At 34.3% G+C, this 18,912-nt stretch overlaps 1 protein-coding gene across 3 annotated transcripts in view; it reads left to right on the top strand.

Annotated features, from left to right (window-relative positions):
* The window catches only part of baiap2b (BAR/IMD domain containing adaptor protein 2b), a 122,709-nt gene extending 104,534 nt beyond the window's left edge, over window positions 1-18,175 (top strand). For 2 of the 3 annotated variants that reach the window (XM_059324075.1, XM_059324073.1), the window contains 7 exons: window positions 3,967-4,203; window positions 5,334-5,535; window positions 6,962-7,163; window positions 10,653-10,733; window positions 11,740-11,935; window positions 14,692-14,729; window positions 18,122-18,166. In XM_059324075.1, the coding sequence (XP_059180058.1) occupies window positions 3,967-4,203; window positions 5,334-5,535; window positions 6,962-7,163; window positions 10,653-10,733; window positions 11,740-11,935; window positions 14,692-14,729; window positions 18,122-18,155 (990 nt within the window). In that variant the 3' untranslated portion in view covers window positions 18,156-18,166. Of the gene's footprint in view, window positions 1-3,966; window positions 4,204-5,333; window positions 5,536-6,961; window positions 7,164-10,652; window positions 10,734-11,739; window positions 11,936-14,691; window positions 14,730-18,121 lie in introns of all 3 variants that reach the window. The other variant, XM_059324074.1, reaches the window with a different exon arrangement.
* The last annotated feature ends 737 nt before the right edge of the window (window positions 18,176-18,912 follow it).

Genomic DNA, 18,912 nt, shown 5'->3' with positions numbered 1-18,912 from the left:
CATGTATAATAACCAAAAAAAACCCCACTAAATTATCCAAAAAAGACCAAAAAAGAGCAAAAAAGTCACAAAATGACCCCAAAAACATGTAAAATTACTAAAAACCCCATTAAATTACCCAAAAAGAACAAAAAAGTCACAAAATGACCCCAAAAAACATGTAAAATTACCAAAAAAGACACAAAATTTCCCAAAAAGAGCAAAGAAGTCACAAAATGACCCAAAAAACATGTAAAATTACCAAAAAAGACACTAAATTACCAAAAAAAAAAAAAAGTCACAAGATGACCCAAAAAAACCATATAAAATTACCAAAAAAGACACTAAATTACCAAAAGAGAGCAAAAAAATCACAAAATGACCCAAAAAAAACATGTGAAATGACCAAAAAAGACACTAAATTACCAAAAAAGAGCAAAAAAGTCACCAAGATGACCCCAAAAACATGTAAAATTACCAAAAAATATACTAAATTACCCAAAAAGAGCAAAAAAGTCACAAAATACCCAAAAAAACATGTTAAATTACCAAAAAAGACACTAAATTTCCCAAAAAGAGCAAAAAAGTTACAAAATGACCCCAAAAACATGTTAAATTACCAAAAAAGACACTAAATTACCCAAAAAGAGCAAAAAAGACACTAAATTACCCAAAAAGAGCAAAAAAGTCACAAAATGACCCCAAAAACATGTAAAATTACCAAAAAAAGACACTAAATTACCCAAAAAGTCACAAAATGACCCCAAAAAAGTCACAAAATGACCCCAAAAAACATGTAAAATGACCAAAAAAGACACTAAATTACCCAAAAAGAGTAAAAAAAAGTCAGAAAATGACCCCAAAAACATGTGAAATTACCAAAAACAGACACTAAATTACCAAAAAAGAGCAAAAAAGTCACAAGAAGACCCAAAAAAATCACAAAATGGCCCCAAAAAAACATAAAATTAAAAAACCAGTGTGTTATTGTGTGGGCTCTGGGTCTAAACACCCACATGTGGAGCAGCTGGATGGTTTTTAGGATCACTGGTGGTTTTTGTCTCTGAGCTCTCTTTACTTACTGCTTACATTAACAAATCTCCCACACACACACACACACACACACACACACACACACACTCTCCTGTGAGCTGTGGATGGAGGAGAGAGTTAAAGAACGAAGGAACCGTCTGGATTTATCTTCTCACTGCTTCCTCCTACACTCTACCTTAGACATGATGAGTCACTGGACCTCAGTTAGCCTTTAAACACACACACACACACACACACACACACACACACACACACACACACACACACACACACACTCAGAAGGACATGGGGAACATCTCATTCATCCATGAATCTAACCTGGAGATGAATGGCCACAGTGTGACAGAGGAATCATTATCTGAAACCAGTTTCTCAGTGATATTATGAATTCTGGGTCCCAGTGGAGGACTCAGACTGAAGAAGAACAGGGGTGAATAAATAAAAAAATGTCCCCTTCTGCACAACACGGGGCCCCACCAGTGTGGCAGCTTTAATTTATCTCTTTTGCACATTTTTTGTCTTTTTTGGTCATTTTGTGAACAAAAGAAGATGTAAAAAGACACAAAATGACCAAAAAAACATTTAAAAAAAAGACACAAAAAGACCAAAAAAAGACACACAAAAAAGACAAAAAGACGTAAAATGACTAAAAAAGACATAAAAACACACAAAAAAAAGGATACAAAAGACGAAAAATCACCAAAAAAGGAGTTCATCACTGCTGGCAGCTTTAATTTTTATCTCTTTTGTACATTTTTTGTCTTTTTTAGTCATTTTGTGAACAAAAGAAGATGTAAACAGACACAAAATTACCAAAAAAAAGACACAAAATTACCAAAAAAAAAAAACAAAATTACCAGAAAAAAGACACAAAATTACCAAAAAAAGACACAAAAAGACATAAAATGACCAAAAAAAACAGAAGAAAACACCAATAAAAAGACACAAAAGATGTAAAATCACCCAAAAATGACACAAAAAGTTTTTTCTATCTTGGTAAGAACCAAATAATTGTCAGTGCACTCTGCTTGCACCTTTAAATTATCTTGTTTCAAGAGTTAACTTCTTATTTTAAGTGTTCAACATGCTTATTTCTAGATTTAATAATCCTAATGTAATAAATCTTGTCAAGGTAAATTATCTGTCCATGCAGCAAGATCATTTCCCTCAGATTTACTGTTTGATCTGGTTTTTAAACACCTTTTGTGCAGTATAAAGGGCTCTCTAGCGTTCTTTTTCACCCATGGAGGGTCACATGATGCTAACTGTTGGTATGAAACAGATTTCTGCTCTTTTCTATCATGCATGAGTTAATTTATGTGCTCGTCCCTCCTACTTGCTGGCCAGACAACCTGGATCCTTCTGTGTTTATCCTCCAACCAGAAACTGTTGCAGCAGCAGCAGCTTCTCCAGTATTCAGAGACTCAGTTAGACTCTGACCACATGCAAATGAGTCTTTATGTAACTGTCCTCCTGTATAATGTATGGAGCAGCTGAGAGCTTCTCATGTAAAAAGAGCATTCATAACCAGGATTCATCTCTTTCCCTTCTGAATACTTCTGTTTATATGAATAATATGGTGCCATGTTGATGTCCACGAGGGAAATTACTGCAAAACATTTTCAAAAGCAGCATCACTCACTGCAGATCCAGATCTAAATGAAACTCTTACACTGGAAAAAAAGGTGTTTAAAACCAGATCAAACAGTAAATCTGAGGGAAATGATCATGCTGCATGGACAGATAATTTACCTTGACAAGATTTATTACATTAAGATTATTAAATCTAAAGAAGAAGAATACATTTACTCTTAAAACCAGATAAATTATCTAACACTTTTTAAAAAATCTTGGTAAGAACCAAATAATCATCAGGTCACTCTGCTTTAATTTAATCTCTTTTGTACATTTTTTGTCTTTTTTGGTCATTTTGTGAACAAAAGAAGATGTGAAAAGACACAAATTGACCAAAAAAACACAAAATGACCAAAAATAGACACAAAAAAAGAACAAGAAAGACATAAAAAGACAAAAAACAAACAAAAAAAAAGACACAAAAGATGGAAAATCACCCAAAAAAGACACAAAAAAGATGGAAAATGACCAAGAAATACATAAAAAGACAAAAAAATACAAAAAAAACACAAAATAAAAGACACAAAAAAGACAAAAAAGATGTGAAATGACCAAGAAAGACATAAAAAGACAAAAAAAGACAAAAGAAAAGACACAAAAGATGTAAAATGACCAAGAAAGACATAAAAAGACAAAAAAATAAAATAAATAAAAAATAAAAAATAAAAGACACAAAAAAGACAAAAAAGATGTAAAATGACCAAGAAAGCACGATAAAAACACAAAAAACACAAAATAAAAGACACAGAAAAGACAAAAAAGATGTAAAATGACCAAGAAAGACATAAAAAGACAAAAAAAGACAAAAAAACACAAAATAAAAGACACAAAAGATGTAAAATCACCCCAAAAAGACAAAAAAACAACACAAAAGATACAAAAAAAGTTTTTTTTATCTTGGTAAGAATCAAATAATTGTCTGGAAAACATTAAAAACCTTTTTATTCTCCTTGGCGTTCAGTCCCAGCTAGGCAAGAATCTTTGGCTTTCTTTTTTACTTTTTTACCCTTTTATTTGTCTTTTTTATCTCTAACTCTGTTTTGGATTGAGCTTTTATTACTATTTTATTTTATTGTTTTACTGTTTTTAGTATTTTATTGTTTTTCATTGTTTTTATTTATACCTATTTGTGTATGATTTATTCTATTTTAATAACTGTACAGCACTTTGGTCAACTGAGGTTGTTTTTAAATGTCTATAAATAAACTTTGACTTGACTTGACTTGGAAAAATAAAAAGTCTGTATTTGGAGCTTTTGGAGACTCTGGAGGATTAAACATCTTCTCTTGGTTGTTCCAGGGGAAGGAGCTGCTAACCCAGAAGATCCCTCTGTGGCAGCAGGCGTGTGCCGAGCCCAACAAGCTGCCGGACCGGGCCATGTTCCTGGCCCAGCAGATGAGTGGAGCAGCGGGGACCATGGTCCCCGGAGGGCACCATCCAGGCATGTCCATCTCTGAGCCCATCGCTGGAGCCAAGCCCCTCCCAGTGCCTCCAGAGCTGGCAGCCCTCAGGGCCAGTGGGGTCCTGGGACAACAGGTCAGTTCCTCTAACGCCTGAAAGCAGCATTTGGTCCACTGGAGACCACAGACTGGATATAAATAATGTTTGTAGTGAGCAGATGTGGAGTCTACAGCCCCTCTACACCTCAACCTGACTCACTCATGGTAGCTGAGTCAAAATGACAAGAAATTAGACAAAATCGCCCCCAAAAAAGACAAAACAGACACAAAATAACCAAAAAGACACATATTGACCAAAAAAAGACATAAATTGACCACAAAATTAACAAAAAATGATCAAAGAAGACACAAAATCACTAAAAGAGACACAAAATTACCAAAAAAGACACAAATTGACCAAACAAAACACAAATTGACCAAAAAAAGACACAATTTGACGACAAAATGATAAAAAAAAAGACACAAATTGACCAAAAAGACACATATTGACCAAAAAAAGACACAAAATGACCAAAAAAGACACAAAATGACCAAAAAAATGATCAAAGAAGACACAAAATCACTAAAAAAGACACAAAATTACCAAAAAAAGACACAAAATGACCAAAAAAGACACAAATTGACCACAAAATGACCAAAAAATGATCAAAGAAGACACAAAATCACTAAAAAAGACACAAAATGACCAAAAAAGACACAAATTGACCAAACAAAACACAAATTGACCAAAAAAAGACACAATTTGACGACAAAATGATAAAAAAAAAGACACAAATTGACCAAAAACCCCCCACAAAATGACCAAAAAAAGACACAAAATGACCAAAAAAGACACAAAATGACCCAAAAAAGACACAAATTGACCAAAAAATGATTAAAAAAAGACACAAAATTACTAAAAACAACACACAATGACATGAAATTACCAAAAAGACTAAAACACATGAACACTTTAACACAGTGGAGACAGAGCTGACTTCCAAAATGATTTGGCGACCCCCAGAAATCATCTTGCGACCCCAATCGGGGCCGGGACCCCAAGGTTGAGAATAGCTGCTTTAAAGAAACATTAACTGACTGCACTGGCAGATAATTTGACCTATTTCCAGCCTGTATTTGCTTAATTCTAGTGCCTTATTTCTTATATTTTGCAGTAGACGTGTGTGTTTTAATGTGTTTCTATGCTGATGACTCCGTGTTGTCCAGAGGCTGATGGGAGCTGACGGAGGCATGCCGGTGATGAACGGGACGGCCGGAGCTCACGGAGGAGACGACTACCAGCAGTGGATGGAGGGCAAGTTGGCCCAGGGCAAAGCTTCCCCTCAGGGCCAGAGACACGGGGGGGAGGTCTACTCCAACACCCTACCTGTACGCAAGGTGGCCCCCGCCAAGAGCAAGACCACCCTCAGTAAGGACTCACACCGGGCTCTAGCATTCACCAAGGTTTTAAAGGGTTTCGGCAAACGGTTTTCAAATTATTCAGCAAAAACACGCCAAAAAATCCCCCCAGTGTTCCCCTATGGAGAGGCTAGAGTGATGACATCATCACTAGAGTGCAGAGGGAGAGAAAAATTGTCAAAAATTGTCAAAAAATAAATTTGGAAACTTTTATACATGGAAAGAGCCTCAAGTAGAGACTTATAAGGAGCAGTCACACTGACTAAGGGAAATTATTTCTTTGTCCTCTAGAATCGATTTAAATTCACCAATTGTGATCAACTCAGACAATTTCAGATCTTTTTGCAGATTGTTCCATGATGAAACTGTGCTCGAGGCCGCAAATCAAGGTTATTATAGTTAACGAAAAATAACGAAATAACCAAAACTAGAACTCAAAAAACATTTTCATTACTAAAAAGGTATCAAATGGACCGGCTCGCCCATGACAAGTGTGCTGTGACTTTTCTAAGGGTTTCGGCAAACGGTTTTCAAATTATTCGGCAAAAACACGCCAAAAAATCCCCCCAATGTAACCCTATGGAGAGGCTAGAGTGATGACATCATCGCGAATTAAAACTAACTGGATTTGAAAACAAAAATTGACAACGAAATTAAAAGTATCTAGGGGATATCATATGGGGCTACAGAGGCTTTTTCTGTCATTGTTAGTCTTTTTTGGTAATTTTGTGTCTATTTTAAATAATTTTAGGTCTTTTTAATAATTTTGTGTCTTTTTTGGTAATTTTGTCTTTTTTTAAATCATTTTGTGTCTTTTTTTGGTCATTTTGTGTCTTTTCTAAGTAATTTTTTTTTTGTCATTGTGTGTCTTTTTTGGTCATTTTCTGTCCTTTTTGTTAATTTTGTGTCTTTTTTAAATAATTTTGTGTCTTTTAAAAGTAATTTAGTGTTTTTTCAGTCATTTTCTGTCTTTTTTTTGTAATTATGTGTCTTTTTTAAATAATTTTGTCTTTTTTAGTAATTTTATGTCTTTTTTGGTCGTTTTGTGTCTTTTTTTTAAAATAATTTTGTGCTTTTTGGTAATTTTGTATCTTTTTAGAATAATTTTGTCTTTTTTTTTATAATTTTTTATCTTTTTTAAATAATTTTGTCTTTTTTTTTAATAATTTTGTGTCTTTTTTGGTAATTCTGTCTTTTTTTCAGTCATTTTGTGTCTTTTTTTGGTCATTTTATGTCTTTTTTTGGTAATTTTGTGTCTTTTTTAAATCATTTTCTGTCTTTTTGGTCATTTTGCCACTGCCTCCAGCGGCCCCTGGTAACTAGAGTGTGAGACCCCTACTCTAGGAGATATCTATCTATCTATATGTGGCTCCAGAGTCTATAAACACCAGTCCAAGTGTTTCCTAGAGGGACTAACATCTCGTTTTCCCCCCCAGCGGAGACCCGGACCCTGCCCCGCTCCAGCTCCATGGCAGCAGGTCTGGAGAGGAACGGGAGGACCCGGGTCCAGGCCATCTTCTCCCACGCCGCCGGAGACAACAGCACCCTGCTCAGCTTCTTCGAGGGCGACGTGATCACCCTGCTGGTCCCCGAGGCCCGGGACGGCTGGCACTACGGGGAGAACGAGAAGACCAGGATGTGAGTGGAACCGGTTCATTCACAGAGTCTTAATGTGGTGCTGAGCGGGCTCTCCTGCTTTACTAGGACTCTCTTCTCTTCTGTCTGTTAGTGCTCTGCAACAAAGGTGTTTAGTCTAAAAACCAGATCAAACAGTAAATCTGAGGGAAATGATCTTGCTGCATGGTCAGATAATTTACCTTTACAAGATTTATTAAATTAAGATTATTAAATCTAGAAATAAGCATGTTGAACACTTAAAATAAGAATTAACTCATAAAACCACTTAAAACCAGAATAAAACCACTTAAAACCAGAATAAAACCACTTAAAACCAGAATAAAACCAGTTCAAACCAGAATAAAACCACTTAAAACCAGAATAAAACCACTTAAAACCAGAATAAAACCACTTAAAACCAGAATAAAACCAGTTCAAACCAGAATAAAACCACTTAAAACCAGAATAAAATCACTTAAAACCAGAATAAAACCACTTAAAACCAGAATAAAACCACTTAAAACCAGAATAAAACCAGTTCAAACCAGAATAAAACCACTTAAAACCAGAATAAAACCACTTAAAACCAGAATAAAACCACTTAAAAACCAGAATAAAACCAGTTCAAACCAGAATAAAACCACTTAAAACCAGAATAAAACCACTTAAAACCAGAATAAAACCAGTTCAAACCAGAATAAAACCACTTAAAACCAGAATAAAACCACTTAAAAACCAGAATAAAACCACTTAAAACCAGAATAAAACCACTTAAAACCAGAATAAAACCAGTTCAAACCAGAATAAAACCACTTAAAACCAGAATAAAACCACTTAAAACCAGAATAAAACCACTTAAAACCAGAATAAAACCAGTTCAAACCAGAATAAAACCACTTAAAACCAGAATAAAACCACTTAAAACCAGAATAAAACCACTTAAAAACCAGAATAAAACCAGTTCAAACCAGAATAAAACCACTTAAAACCAGAATAAAACCACTTAAAACCAGAATAAAACCACTTAAAACCAGAATAAAACCACTTAAAAACCAGAATAAAACCAGTTCAAACCAGAATAAACCACTTAAAACCAGAATAAAACCACTTAAAACCAGAATAAAACCACTTAAAACCAGAATAAAACCAGTTCAAACCAGAATAAAACCACTTAAAACCAGAATAAAACCACTTAAAAACCAGAATAAAACCACTTAAAACCAGAATAAAACCAGTTCAAACCAGAATAAAACCACTTAAAACCAGAATAAAACCACTTAAAACCAGAATAAAACCACTTAAAACCAGAATAAAACCAGTTCAAACCAGAATAAAACCACTTAAAACCAGAATAAAACCAGTTCAAACCAGAATAAAACCACTTAAAACCAGAATAAAACCACTTAAACCCAGAATAAAACCACTTAAAACCAGAATAAAACCACTTAAAACCAGAATAAAACCACTTAAAACCAGAATAAAACCACTTAAAACCAGAATAAAACCAGTTCAAACCAGAATAAAACCACTTAAAACCAGAATAAAACCACTTAAAACCAGAATAAAACCAGTTCAAACCAGAATAAAACCACTTAAAACCAGAATAAAACCACTTAAAACCAGAATAAAACCACTTAAAACCAGAATAAAACCAGTTCAAACCAGAATAAAACCAGTTCAAACCAGAATAAAACCAGTTCAAACCAGAATAAAACCAGTTCAAACCAGAATAAAACCACTTAAAACCAGACTAAAACCACTTAAACCAGAATAAAACCAGTTCAAACCAGAATAAAACCACTTAAAACCAGAATAAAACCACTTAAAACCAGAATAAAACCAGTTCAAACCAGAATAAAACCACTTAAAACCAGAATAAAACCACTTAAAACCAGAATAAAACCAGTTCAAACCAGAATAAAACCACTTAAAACCAGTTCAAACCAGAATAAAACCACTTAAAACCAGAATAAAACCACTTAAAACCAGAATAAAACCAGTTCAAACCAGAATAAAACCACTTAAAACCAGAATAAAACCACTTAAAACCAGATTAAAACCAGAATAAAACCAGTTCAAACCAGAATAAAACCACTTAAAACCAGAATAAAACCACTTAAAACCAGAATAAAACCACTTAAAACCAGAATAAAACCAGTTCAAACCAGAATAAAACCACTTAAAACCAGAATAAAACCAGTTCAAACCAGAATAAAACCACTTAAAACCAGAATAAAACCACTTAAAACCAGATTAAAACCAGAATAAAACCACTTAAAACCAGAATAAAACCACTTAAAACCAGAATAAAACCAGTAGTTTTTAGTGTGACTTTGCTGGTTTCCATAAATATAATGCCTATCATATCATTATGTCCAGATGATGGCTCTAGTATTTACTGATTATTAATTCAAGAATATTTTTCAACATATTGAGAAAATAGGTCACGTGTATTTCATTAGAATCAAGAAAAAGTCACTAGTTATTAGTTTTTGCAGTGTAGCAGAGGAACTAGTGACAGTTTCTGTTTATCTATAAAGCACTTAATAACCCTAAACTAAACCTTTAGATTTGCAAAAAAAAGTTTTAGATCTGCAATTTTACTTTCGCCACAAAATGTATTTTCCTTGCAGTAAAACACGTTTTGGTGTCAAACCAATTGACTTGCATATAAAAACACATAAGTAACCCCAGATTAAGTCACAAATTTCTCTGCAGCTATGATCTAGAAAAATATTTAAATGTGAACAGCTGTGGAAAAAATATAGAAATTTGACTAAATCTCCCAGATAACTAGTCATTTTAACCCTCTATGGTACGGAGTTTCCCCCATTTTTAACCTGTCAAATTTCTACAATGCATCTTTTTGAGTGATGCGATACTTTTAAAAAGAGGGAAGAGTCTAGGGAACCAATAGCAATGCTTTAATCTGTCACATGACCTCCAGGCGGCCATATTGAAACACTATTTTACAGAATTTTCCAAAGGAAACAGCTTTGCCATTTTGCACCACAAAAAATCACTCAAAACGTCATTTTGTGGTCCTTTTCCATCTGGAAAAAATATATATTGCTACTCAAGACAAGAAACCGGTTAAAAAAGTTCCTTTTATAATGTTTTTTAATTTAAAATGTTATGTATTGTTCCCTGTTGAAGCTACTGAATCTTTTACACATTTCTATTAAATAAATAATGTTCAAATAAAAAAAAAATTAAAAAAATGTATTTTTCACTTGTGCACCTTTATGGTACAATGTTGCTACGGAAACAAACCCCAAAAACTTCCCAAATAAATAAATATATATATATCATTTCTTCAGATTATGCTTATTTAGTCTATTTTAAGACAAAAAAACAACACTTTTTCCCCCTAACTGGCATCATAATGCGGACCATAGAGGGTTAACATGTAGATGGAAAATAAAAATGATTATTTCCCATCAGATTTGATCAAATCTTCACCATATTTGTCATTTTATAATAATGTCTAACGTGTGTTTTGGTGTCCAGGCGTGGCTGGTTCCCCTTCTCCTACACCAGGGTCATCTCTGAAGGAGACGGAAACTCCATGAGGCAGCTCAGAGTACACAAGTACGTTTTACAGGTTTTTTTACTTTTGTCCTAAAAAATAAATCATTGCTTCGCTAAAAATAAAGCAGTTTTAACCCTTTGATGCACAACATGGTCTAAAGTGACCCGACTAAGTTTTTATATTCTACATTTTTGCAATAAATTAATTTCATCATTCGGTATTCCAGGTTTTCCCTCAAATAACTTGTTTTTGATCATCATACATCCTAATTTTTTGTTTTCATTTCTTACTTTTTGAATAAAACCCCTTTTTTTTAATCACTACTCTTCTAATGCTTTTTGGTCATTTTGTGTCTTTTTTGGTCAATTTGAGTCTTTTTTTTGGTCATTTTGTGTATTTTTTCAATCATTTTGTGTCTTTTTTGGTCATTTTGTGTCTTTTTTTGGTCATTTGGTGTCTTTTGGTCATTACGTGTCTTTTTTTAATCATTTTGTGTCTTTTTTAAATCATTTTGTGTCTTCTTTGGTCAATTTGTGTCTTTTTTTGGTAATTTTGTGTAATTTTTTAATCATTTTGTGTCTTTTTTTAAATCATTTGGTGTCTTTTTTGGTCATTTTATGTATTTTTTTGGTCATTTTGTGTCTTTTTTTAATCTTTTTCTGTCTTTTTCGGTCATTTTGTGTCTTTTTTTAGTGATTTTGTGTCTTTTTTTGTCATTTTGTGTCTTTTTTTGATCATTTTGTGCTCAATTTGTGTCTTTTTTGGTAATTCTGTTTCCTTTTTTTGGTAATTTTATGTCTTTTTTGGTCATTTTGTGTCTTTGTGTCAGGTTGAGGTATAGAGAGGCTGTAGTCAGTGATCAGATCCTGATCAAATTGGTGTTTTTTTCCAATACAAATTATTATTTGGTGGCTCTAACAAGCCTCAAATGTTAAAATATGTGATTTTCTAATGTAATCTGGTGGTTCTTACAACTCTTTTAAAGTTCAACCTTCAAAATAAGACAAACAGAGTTACACATATACTCACATTGTTCATTTATTGCATCACTTTTTGTATCTCCAGCCTCCACGGTAAGAGCAGCAGCACGGGGAACCTCCTGGAGAGAGAAGACATGGCGCTGCCGGCTCCTGATTACAGCCTCCAGTCCCGTATGGCGGCGCAGAGCGCTGCGGCGCTGCACGGCAAACAACAACAACAACAACAACAACAGCAACAACAACAACGGCCCTACAGCGTGGCGGGGCCAGGCTTCTCTCAGGTGGGGGTCCGCACAACAACAAGCACACAAACAACTCACACTCACATCCACCCACACACACAGGAGTTCACAGTGACACATGAAGCTGGCAGCAGAGATCTGAGATCTGCTGTCTGACTCTGAGCTGCTGACCCACTGAGAGACGCTGCAGAAGGAGCTTCACTTCACAGGCTGTCTCCTGCTTTACCAGGACTCAGTTCATTTGTTCCTGTTAGTGCACTACAACAAAGGTGTTTAGTCTAAAAAACAGAATAAAACCAGTTCAAACCGGAATGAAACCAGTTCAAACCAGAATAAAAGCAGTTCAAACCACTTAAAACCAGAATAAAACTAGTTCAAACTGGAATGAAACCAGTTCAAACCAGAATAAAACCAGTTCAAACCAGAATGAAACCAGTTCAAACCACTTAAAATCAGGATAAAACTAGTTCTAACCAGAATAAAACAAGTTCAAATCACTTAAAACCAGGATAAAACCAGTTCAAATCAGAATAAAACCTGTTCAAACCACTTAAAACCAGAATAAAACCAGTTCAAACCAGTTCAAACCAGAATAAAACCAGTTCAAACCAGAATAAAACCAGTTCAAACCACTTAAAATCAGAATAAAAACCAGTTCAAACCAGAATAAATATAGTTCAAACGAGAATAAAACCAGATCAAACCACTTAAAACCAGTTCAAACCAGACTAAAACCAGAATAAAACCAGTTCAAACCAGAATAATACCAGTTCAAATCACTTAAAACCTTTGAACAAAAGAAGATGTAAAAAGACACATAATGACCAAAAAAACCCCACAAAAAGGCACAAAAAAGACATAAAATTACCAAAAATTAAACAAAAGGCGTAAAATGACAAAAAAAACACAAAAAAAAGACACAAAAAGTTTTTTTTATCTTGTTAAGAACCAAATAATCATCAGGTCACTCTGCTCGGGCCAGTTCATCACTGCTGGCAGCTTTACTTTATCTGGTTTTAAGAGTTAATTTATTATTTTAAGTGTTCAACATGCTTATTTCTAGATTTAATAATCTTAATGTAATAAATCTTGTCAAGGTAAATTATCTGTCCATGCAGCAAGATCATTTCCCTCAGATTTACTGTTTGATCTGGTTTTTAAACTCCTGTTTCCTATCTTAATGAGACGTATAAACCAGTCCTCTTCCTGTTTCTGTGAGGAAGAGTGTGAGACTCTTCCTCTCTCTGTGTTTCTGAGGGAAGTGAATGTGATAATGGAGTGAGCGTTCACCCAGAGAGATAAAGGAGTGAGAGGAGGCTGCTGCGTTGATAATGTTCATGTTTCAGAAAGCAGAGCAGCAGTAGATTAATGCAGCAGCTCTCCTCCCACGCCTCACCTGGAATATTACATGTGGGCGAAGCTTAATTGCTCAGCATCATGTAACAACTTCCACCGTTTCTTTCTTCGCCTCAAAACCTCCAGAGACGGAAACATCTCGCTGACATTTAAGGAGAACGGCTTTCTGTCGTCACCAGCACTTCAAAGTGTCTCAGAGCTCATATGGAGCTTAGAATATGGAGGACGGAGACACAAAGATGTTTTAACAGACGTTTCTCTTCACAAACACATCAGCAAAGAGAATTATTTGAATGTTAGAGTAATGAGGGCTTAAAACGTAATAATTGAAGTATATAAACATAAAGTTGTTCACTGCAAAAAAGGTCTAAAACCAGATCAAACAGTAAATCTGAGGGAAATGATCTTGCTGCATGGACAGATAATTTACCTTGACAAGATTTATTAAATTAAGATTATTAAATCTAGAAATAAGCATGTTGAACACTTAAAATAAGAAATTAACTCTTAAAACAAGATAAATTATCTAACACTTCTAAATCTAAAGGTTTTTTTATCTTGGTAAGAACCAAATAATCATCAGGTCACTCTGCTCGGGCCAGTTCATCACTGCTGCCAGCTTTACTTTATCTGGTTTTAAGAGTTAATTTATTATTTTAAGCGTTCAACATGCTTATTTCTAGTAATATGTAAAATTACCCCCAAAAATATGTAAAAGCACCCCCAAAAAGATGGGAAATTACCCCCAAAAAGATGGGAAATTACCCAAAAAAGATGGAAAATTACCTAAAAAAATATGAAAAATTACCGCGAAAAAGATGTAAAAGCACCCCAAAAAAAGATATAAAATTACCCCAAAAAAGATTCAACATTACCCCCCAAAAGTATGTACAATTACCCCAAAAAAGATGTAAAAGCAACCCAAAAAAAGATGTAAGATTACCTCAGAAAAAGATGTAAAATTACACCACAAAAGATGTAAAATTACCCCAGAAAACATGTAAAATTACCCCCAAAAAGATGTAAAACTACCCCAGAAGAAAAAGTAAAATTACCCCAAAGAAGATGTATAATTACCTCAAAAAAAGATGTAAAAGCACCCCCAAAAAGATGAAAAATTACCTTAGAAAAAGATGTAAAATTACCCCAAAAAGATGTAAAATTACCCCAAAAAGATGTAAAATTACCTTAGAAAAATAAGTAAAATTACCCTAAAAAAGATGTAAAATGACCCCAAAAAAGATTAAACATTACCCCAAAAAGAGCCTTGTCGAGCTGCTGGTTCTCCTCTGGTTCTCCTCTGGTTCTCCTCTGGTTCCTTGCTGCCATCTCCTGGCCGCTCTGCTCATTACAACTCTCCAGTTTCTAGTGACTTTTCATCCTCAGAAGTCTCCATCATGTTGCTCCAGAATAACTAACCTTAGTCTTTGTGTTGGCAGCAGGGAGTTGAAGAGTACGAGTCCCGATTCCCCACAAGGTAAGAACCACTTTATCTTTTATTCTCAAATGATACAGAAAAATGTGTTGCACTTCACTTCCTGTTGAGTCACTTCAAGCAGAAAATCACCAACATTAAATACGTTTAAATGTGGATAATGTGTTTCTACTCATTGGTTTATGGGTGTTAAAACTTCCATATCCACCTTCTGAAGGAAGTGACTTAATGAGAACTGACTTGGAACCATGTTGGAACATCTGGAGATGGAAAGTTGAGGGATTTTGACATTTTTTTAGACCCCCAGACCCCCAAACACAGGATCAGAAGAACACTTCACCATATTTTCCTTTTCTGTTTTTCTTTTCATTGTTTTATGTTTCTGTTCTGTTTAATAACACAGTAAATAATAATATCATATAGTTATTTATAGATATTTAATATAGTTTATACAGTAGACTGTTTAAAAGACGTGGACGTCGCCTCCAGGTTTGCCAAGTAAAGCCAAAATTCACCTTGTATAGAAGTCTATGAGAAAATGACCCTACTTCTCCCTTGATTTATGACCTCCGTTTTCTCCGTTTTTCTTGATGATTTTATGGTTTCTATCACTTTTTTCCAGTCTTGTTCAATTCAGCATGGTATTCATTTGGTAAATTGCCATTTGGAGTAAAATAAACCAACAGGACACCACAGGTCTATATTATTTAGAGTTCATAGTTGCTTACTTGTTAGTTAGGTGTTAGCAACACAATTGGGGGCCAATAATATTGTTGTAATAAATAGTTATATATAGATATTTAATACAGTTTATACAGTAGACTGTTTAAAAGACGTGGACGTCGCCTCCAGGTCTGCCAAGTTAAGCCAAAGTTCCACCTTGTATAGAAGTCTATGAGAAAATGACCCTACTTCTCCCTTGATTTATGACCTCCGTTTTTTCCATTTTTCTTGATGATTTTATGGTTTCTATCACTTTTTTCCAGTCTTGTTCAATTCAGCATGATATTAATTTGGTAAATTGCCATTTGGAGTAAAATAAACCAACAGGACACCACAGGTCTATATTATTTAGAGTTCACAGTCGCTTATGTGTTAGTTAGGTGTTAGCAACACAATTGGGGGCCAATAATATTGTTGTAATAAATAGTTATATATAGATATTTAATATAGTTTATACAGTAGACTGTTTAAAAGACGTGGACGTTCCACCTGCGACTCCACCGGCTGCAAAAAGAAGCCACCTTGTATAGAAGTCTATGAGAAAATGACCCGACTTCTCCCTTGATTTATGACCTACGTAAACATTTTCTTGATGATTTTTTTTTAGAGCTGCAACAATTATTTAATTAAACGAACAATAATCAATTATTAAATTAATTGTCAACTATTTTATAACAATCCAATAATTGATTTGAGTAGTTTTTTTTTAAGACAATAAGTCCAAATTCTCTGATTTCAGCTTCTTCAATGTGAATATTTCTGGTTTCTTTGTTCCTTTATGACAATAAACTGAATATCTCTTTGGTTTGTGGACAAAACAAGAGATTTGAGGACGTCATCTTGTATATTTTTCAACATTTTACTGACCAAACAACTAATCGATTAATCGTTTAAATATTTGACAGATTAATAGATAATATTAATCGTTATTTGCAGCCTAGATTTTATGGTTTCTATCACTTTTTTCAAGTCTTGTTCAATTCAGCATGATATTAATTTGGTAAATTGTGGAGTAAAACAGACTGTAATTTAGCGTATCACGTATTTACTCCTGTCCAAATATAGTCAACTTCTGGCTCCCAAATTATTGACGTCCAAAATGCCAAATTTTAGGCTTGATACTGTTTGTCTACAGACTGGTGGTTCCATCTACGTCTTTTATACAGTCTATGGTTTATACTGCTTATAATATAAGATAATTGGTCCATCTGGAAACACACAAAACATCTTATAGAAATATATCACATTATAAGGCATGTTATTGGTTAATTTAGTTAAGATTAAGTTGATTTAAGTTTCCTTTTTGTTCATAAATATCAAAAACACTCATGCTTTGACCTCCCATCCCCCCCATGCACCATGCAGCTCCACTAGTTCCTCCACCTGCTAACTCCACCTGATCCAGAACCACCAGAACCACCTCAGCCTGCTTCAAACCTTTATTACTCACAGTTCATTTGATCCAAAGCAACCAATCATATCAGAGGTTGGAGTTGAGAGATGAGGGTCAGATCAACACTGGAAAAAGGTGTTTAAAAACCAGATCAAACAGTAAATCTGAGGGAAATGATCTTGCTGCATGGACAGATAATTGACCTTGACAAGATTTATTAAATTAAGATTATTAAATCTAGAAATAAGCATGTTGAATGCTTAAAATGAGAAATTAACTCTTAAAACCAGATAAATTATAACTGCCAGCAGTGATGAACTGATAATTATAACTTTTTTATCTCATTATTTCAACTTTTATCTCATAATTTCGATTTTTATCTCATAATTTCAATATTTTATCTCATAGTTATGACTTTGTAATCTCATAATTTCAACTTTCATCTCATGATTTCGACTTTTATCTTATAATTTTGACTTTTTTATCTCATAATTATGACTTTTTTTATCTAATTTTTTCCAACTTTTTTTTTTTTTATCTCAAAACTATGACCTTTATCTCATAATTTCGACTTTTATCTCATATATTAAAGCTGCAAGCCAATTATTTGTTTCTTACCAAGATTTAAAAAAACAACTTTAAATTTAGAAGTGTTAGATCATTTATCTTGTTGGCTGGCAGCTTTAATTTATCTCTTTTGTACTTTTTTTTGTGGTCATTTTGTGAACAAAGGAAGATGTAAAAAGACACAAAATGACCAAAAAAAGACACAAAAAGCCCCCCCAAAAATACGAAAAGACAAAAGAAAGACACAAAAAGACAAAAAAAGACACAAAAAAGCCTCAAAAAGAAAAAAAAAAACCAACAGAAGACACAAAAAGACCAAAAAAAGCCACAAAAAAGCCACAAAAAGACCAAAAAACACCAAAAAAAAAAGACAAAAGACGTAAAAACACCACAAGAAGAAAGTTTTTTCTTGGTAAGAAACAAATAATTGTCTTTACTGCTGGCAGCTTTAATTTATCTGGTTTTAAGAGTTAATTTCTTATTTTAAGTGTTCAACATGCTTATTTCTAGATTTAATAATCTGAATTTAATAAATCTTGTCAAGGGAAATTATCTGTCCATGCAGCAAGATCATTTCCCTCAGATTTACTGTTTGATCTGGTTTTTAAACACCTTTTTATCAGTGCAGCTTTCAGATTGTTGGGTGGGTGGGGGGGTTTATTTATTTATTTATTTGCTGGTTTCTGCCTCTCCGTGTGTCCTGGTTGTGTTTGTTGCCCACCTGGAAGCCTCTCCCTCTCTTTGTCCACAGTTCCACAGAGGGCAAATTGATTTCGACAGTGTGAGGACAGACAGACAAACAGACGATCTGATAGGACAGGCGCCTCGATGCCCCGCCCCTTCCCCCCTCCCCCTTCCCCCCCTGCTTCCCCGCCATCCCACTAACAGCAATAAACTCTCCCTGAGCCAATCAAATACAAGGAAGAGACTTTGTTCTGTATCTTACCCCTCCCTCGTCCTCCCGGGCCGCCTCGGTGCACAACTAAACAGACTGTGTGCACATCTGAATACTCAAAAATCAATGTGATGGACATTGGAGGAAAATGTATCTTTTGCTTGTCTTTCATGCATGTACATTTCTTTTACATACTGCAGGGGGGATTATAATTCCCCCCCACAAAGAGGATCTCAGTGTTCTCCATCTGAATAAAAAATGTAAAGGATATGTAAATCAGGGTGTGGAATTAATGATGTTAATCCCAAAGAGGATTTTTTTTGTGTGTGTGTAAAAACGGAAAAAACGGCACTACAATCAATATTTTACTGGGTCTTTCAGTATTTAACAGTAATTTTACCTTTTCATGCTGTGAGGTTTTGTATTATTATCCTCTGAGTAAAAGAGGCCATGTATCACGAGTAGTGAGCGATAATGTAAATGTTTTAACGTGTGGAGGAGAGACGATGTGACGGGAATGTTTACTGTACATAAATGTGCCATACAGAAGTGCTTGTTAAAAAAAACGCACCTTATGAAAGTAATAGTCTATATTTCTGACTTTCTGTAAACAAACTTACTGTATCAGCCTTTGAAGTTGTTAATGA

The sequence above is a fragment of the Centropristis striata genome, chromosome 21 (genome assembly GCF_030273125.1).
Source record: "Centropristis striata isolate RG_2023a ecotype Rhode Island chromosome 21, C.striata_1.0, whole genome shotgun sequence".
In the NCBI taxonomy this organism is placed as follows: Eukaryota; Metazoa; Chordata; class Actinopteri; order Perciformes; family Serranidae; genus Centropristis; species Centropristis striata.
This window is presented reverse-complemented; position numbering and strand designations above follow the sequence as displayed.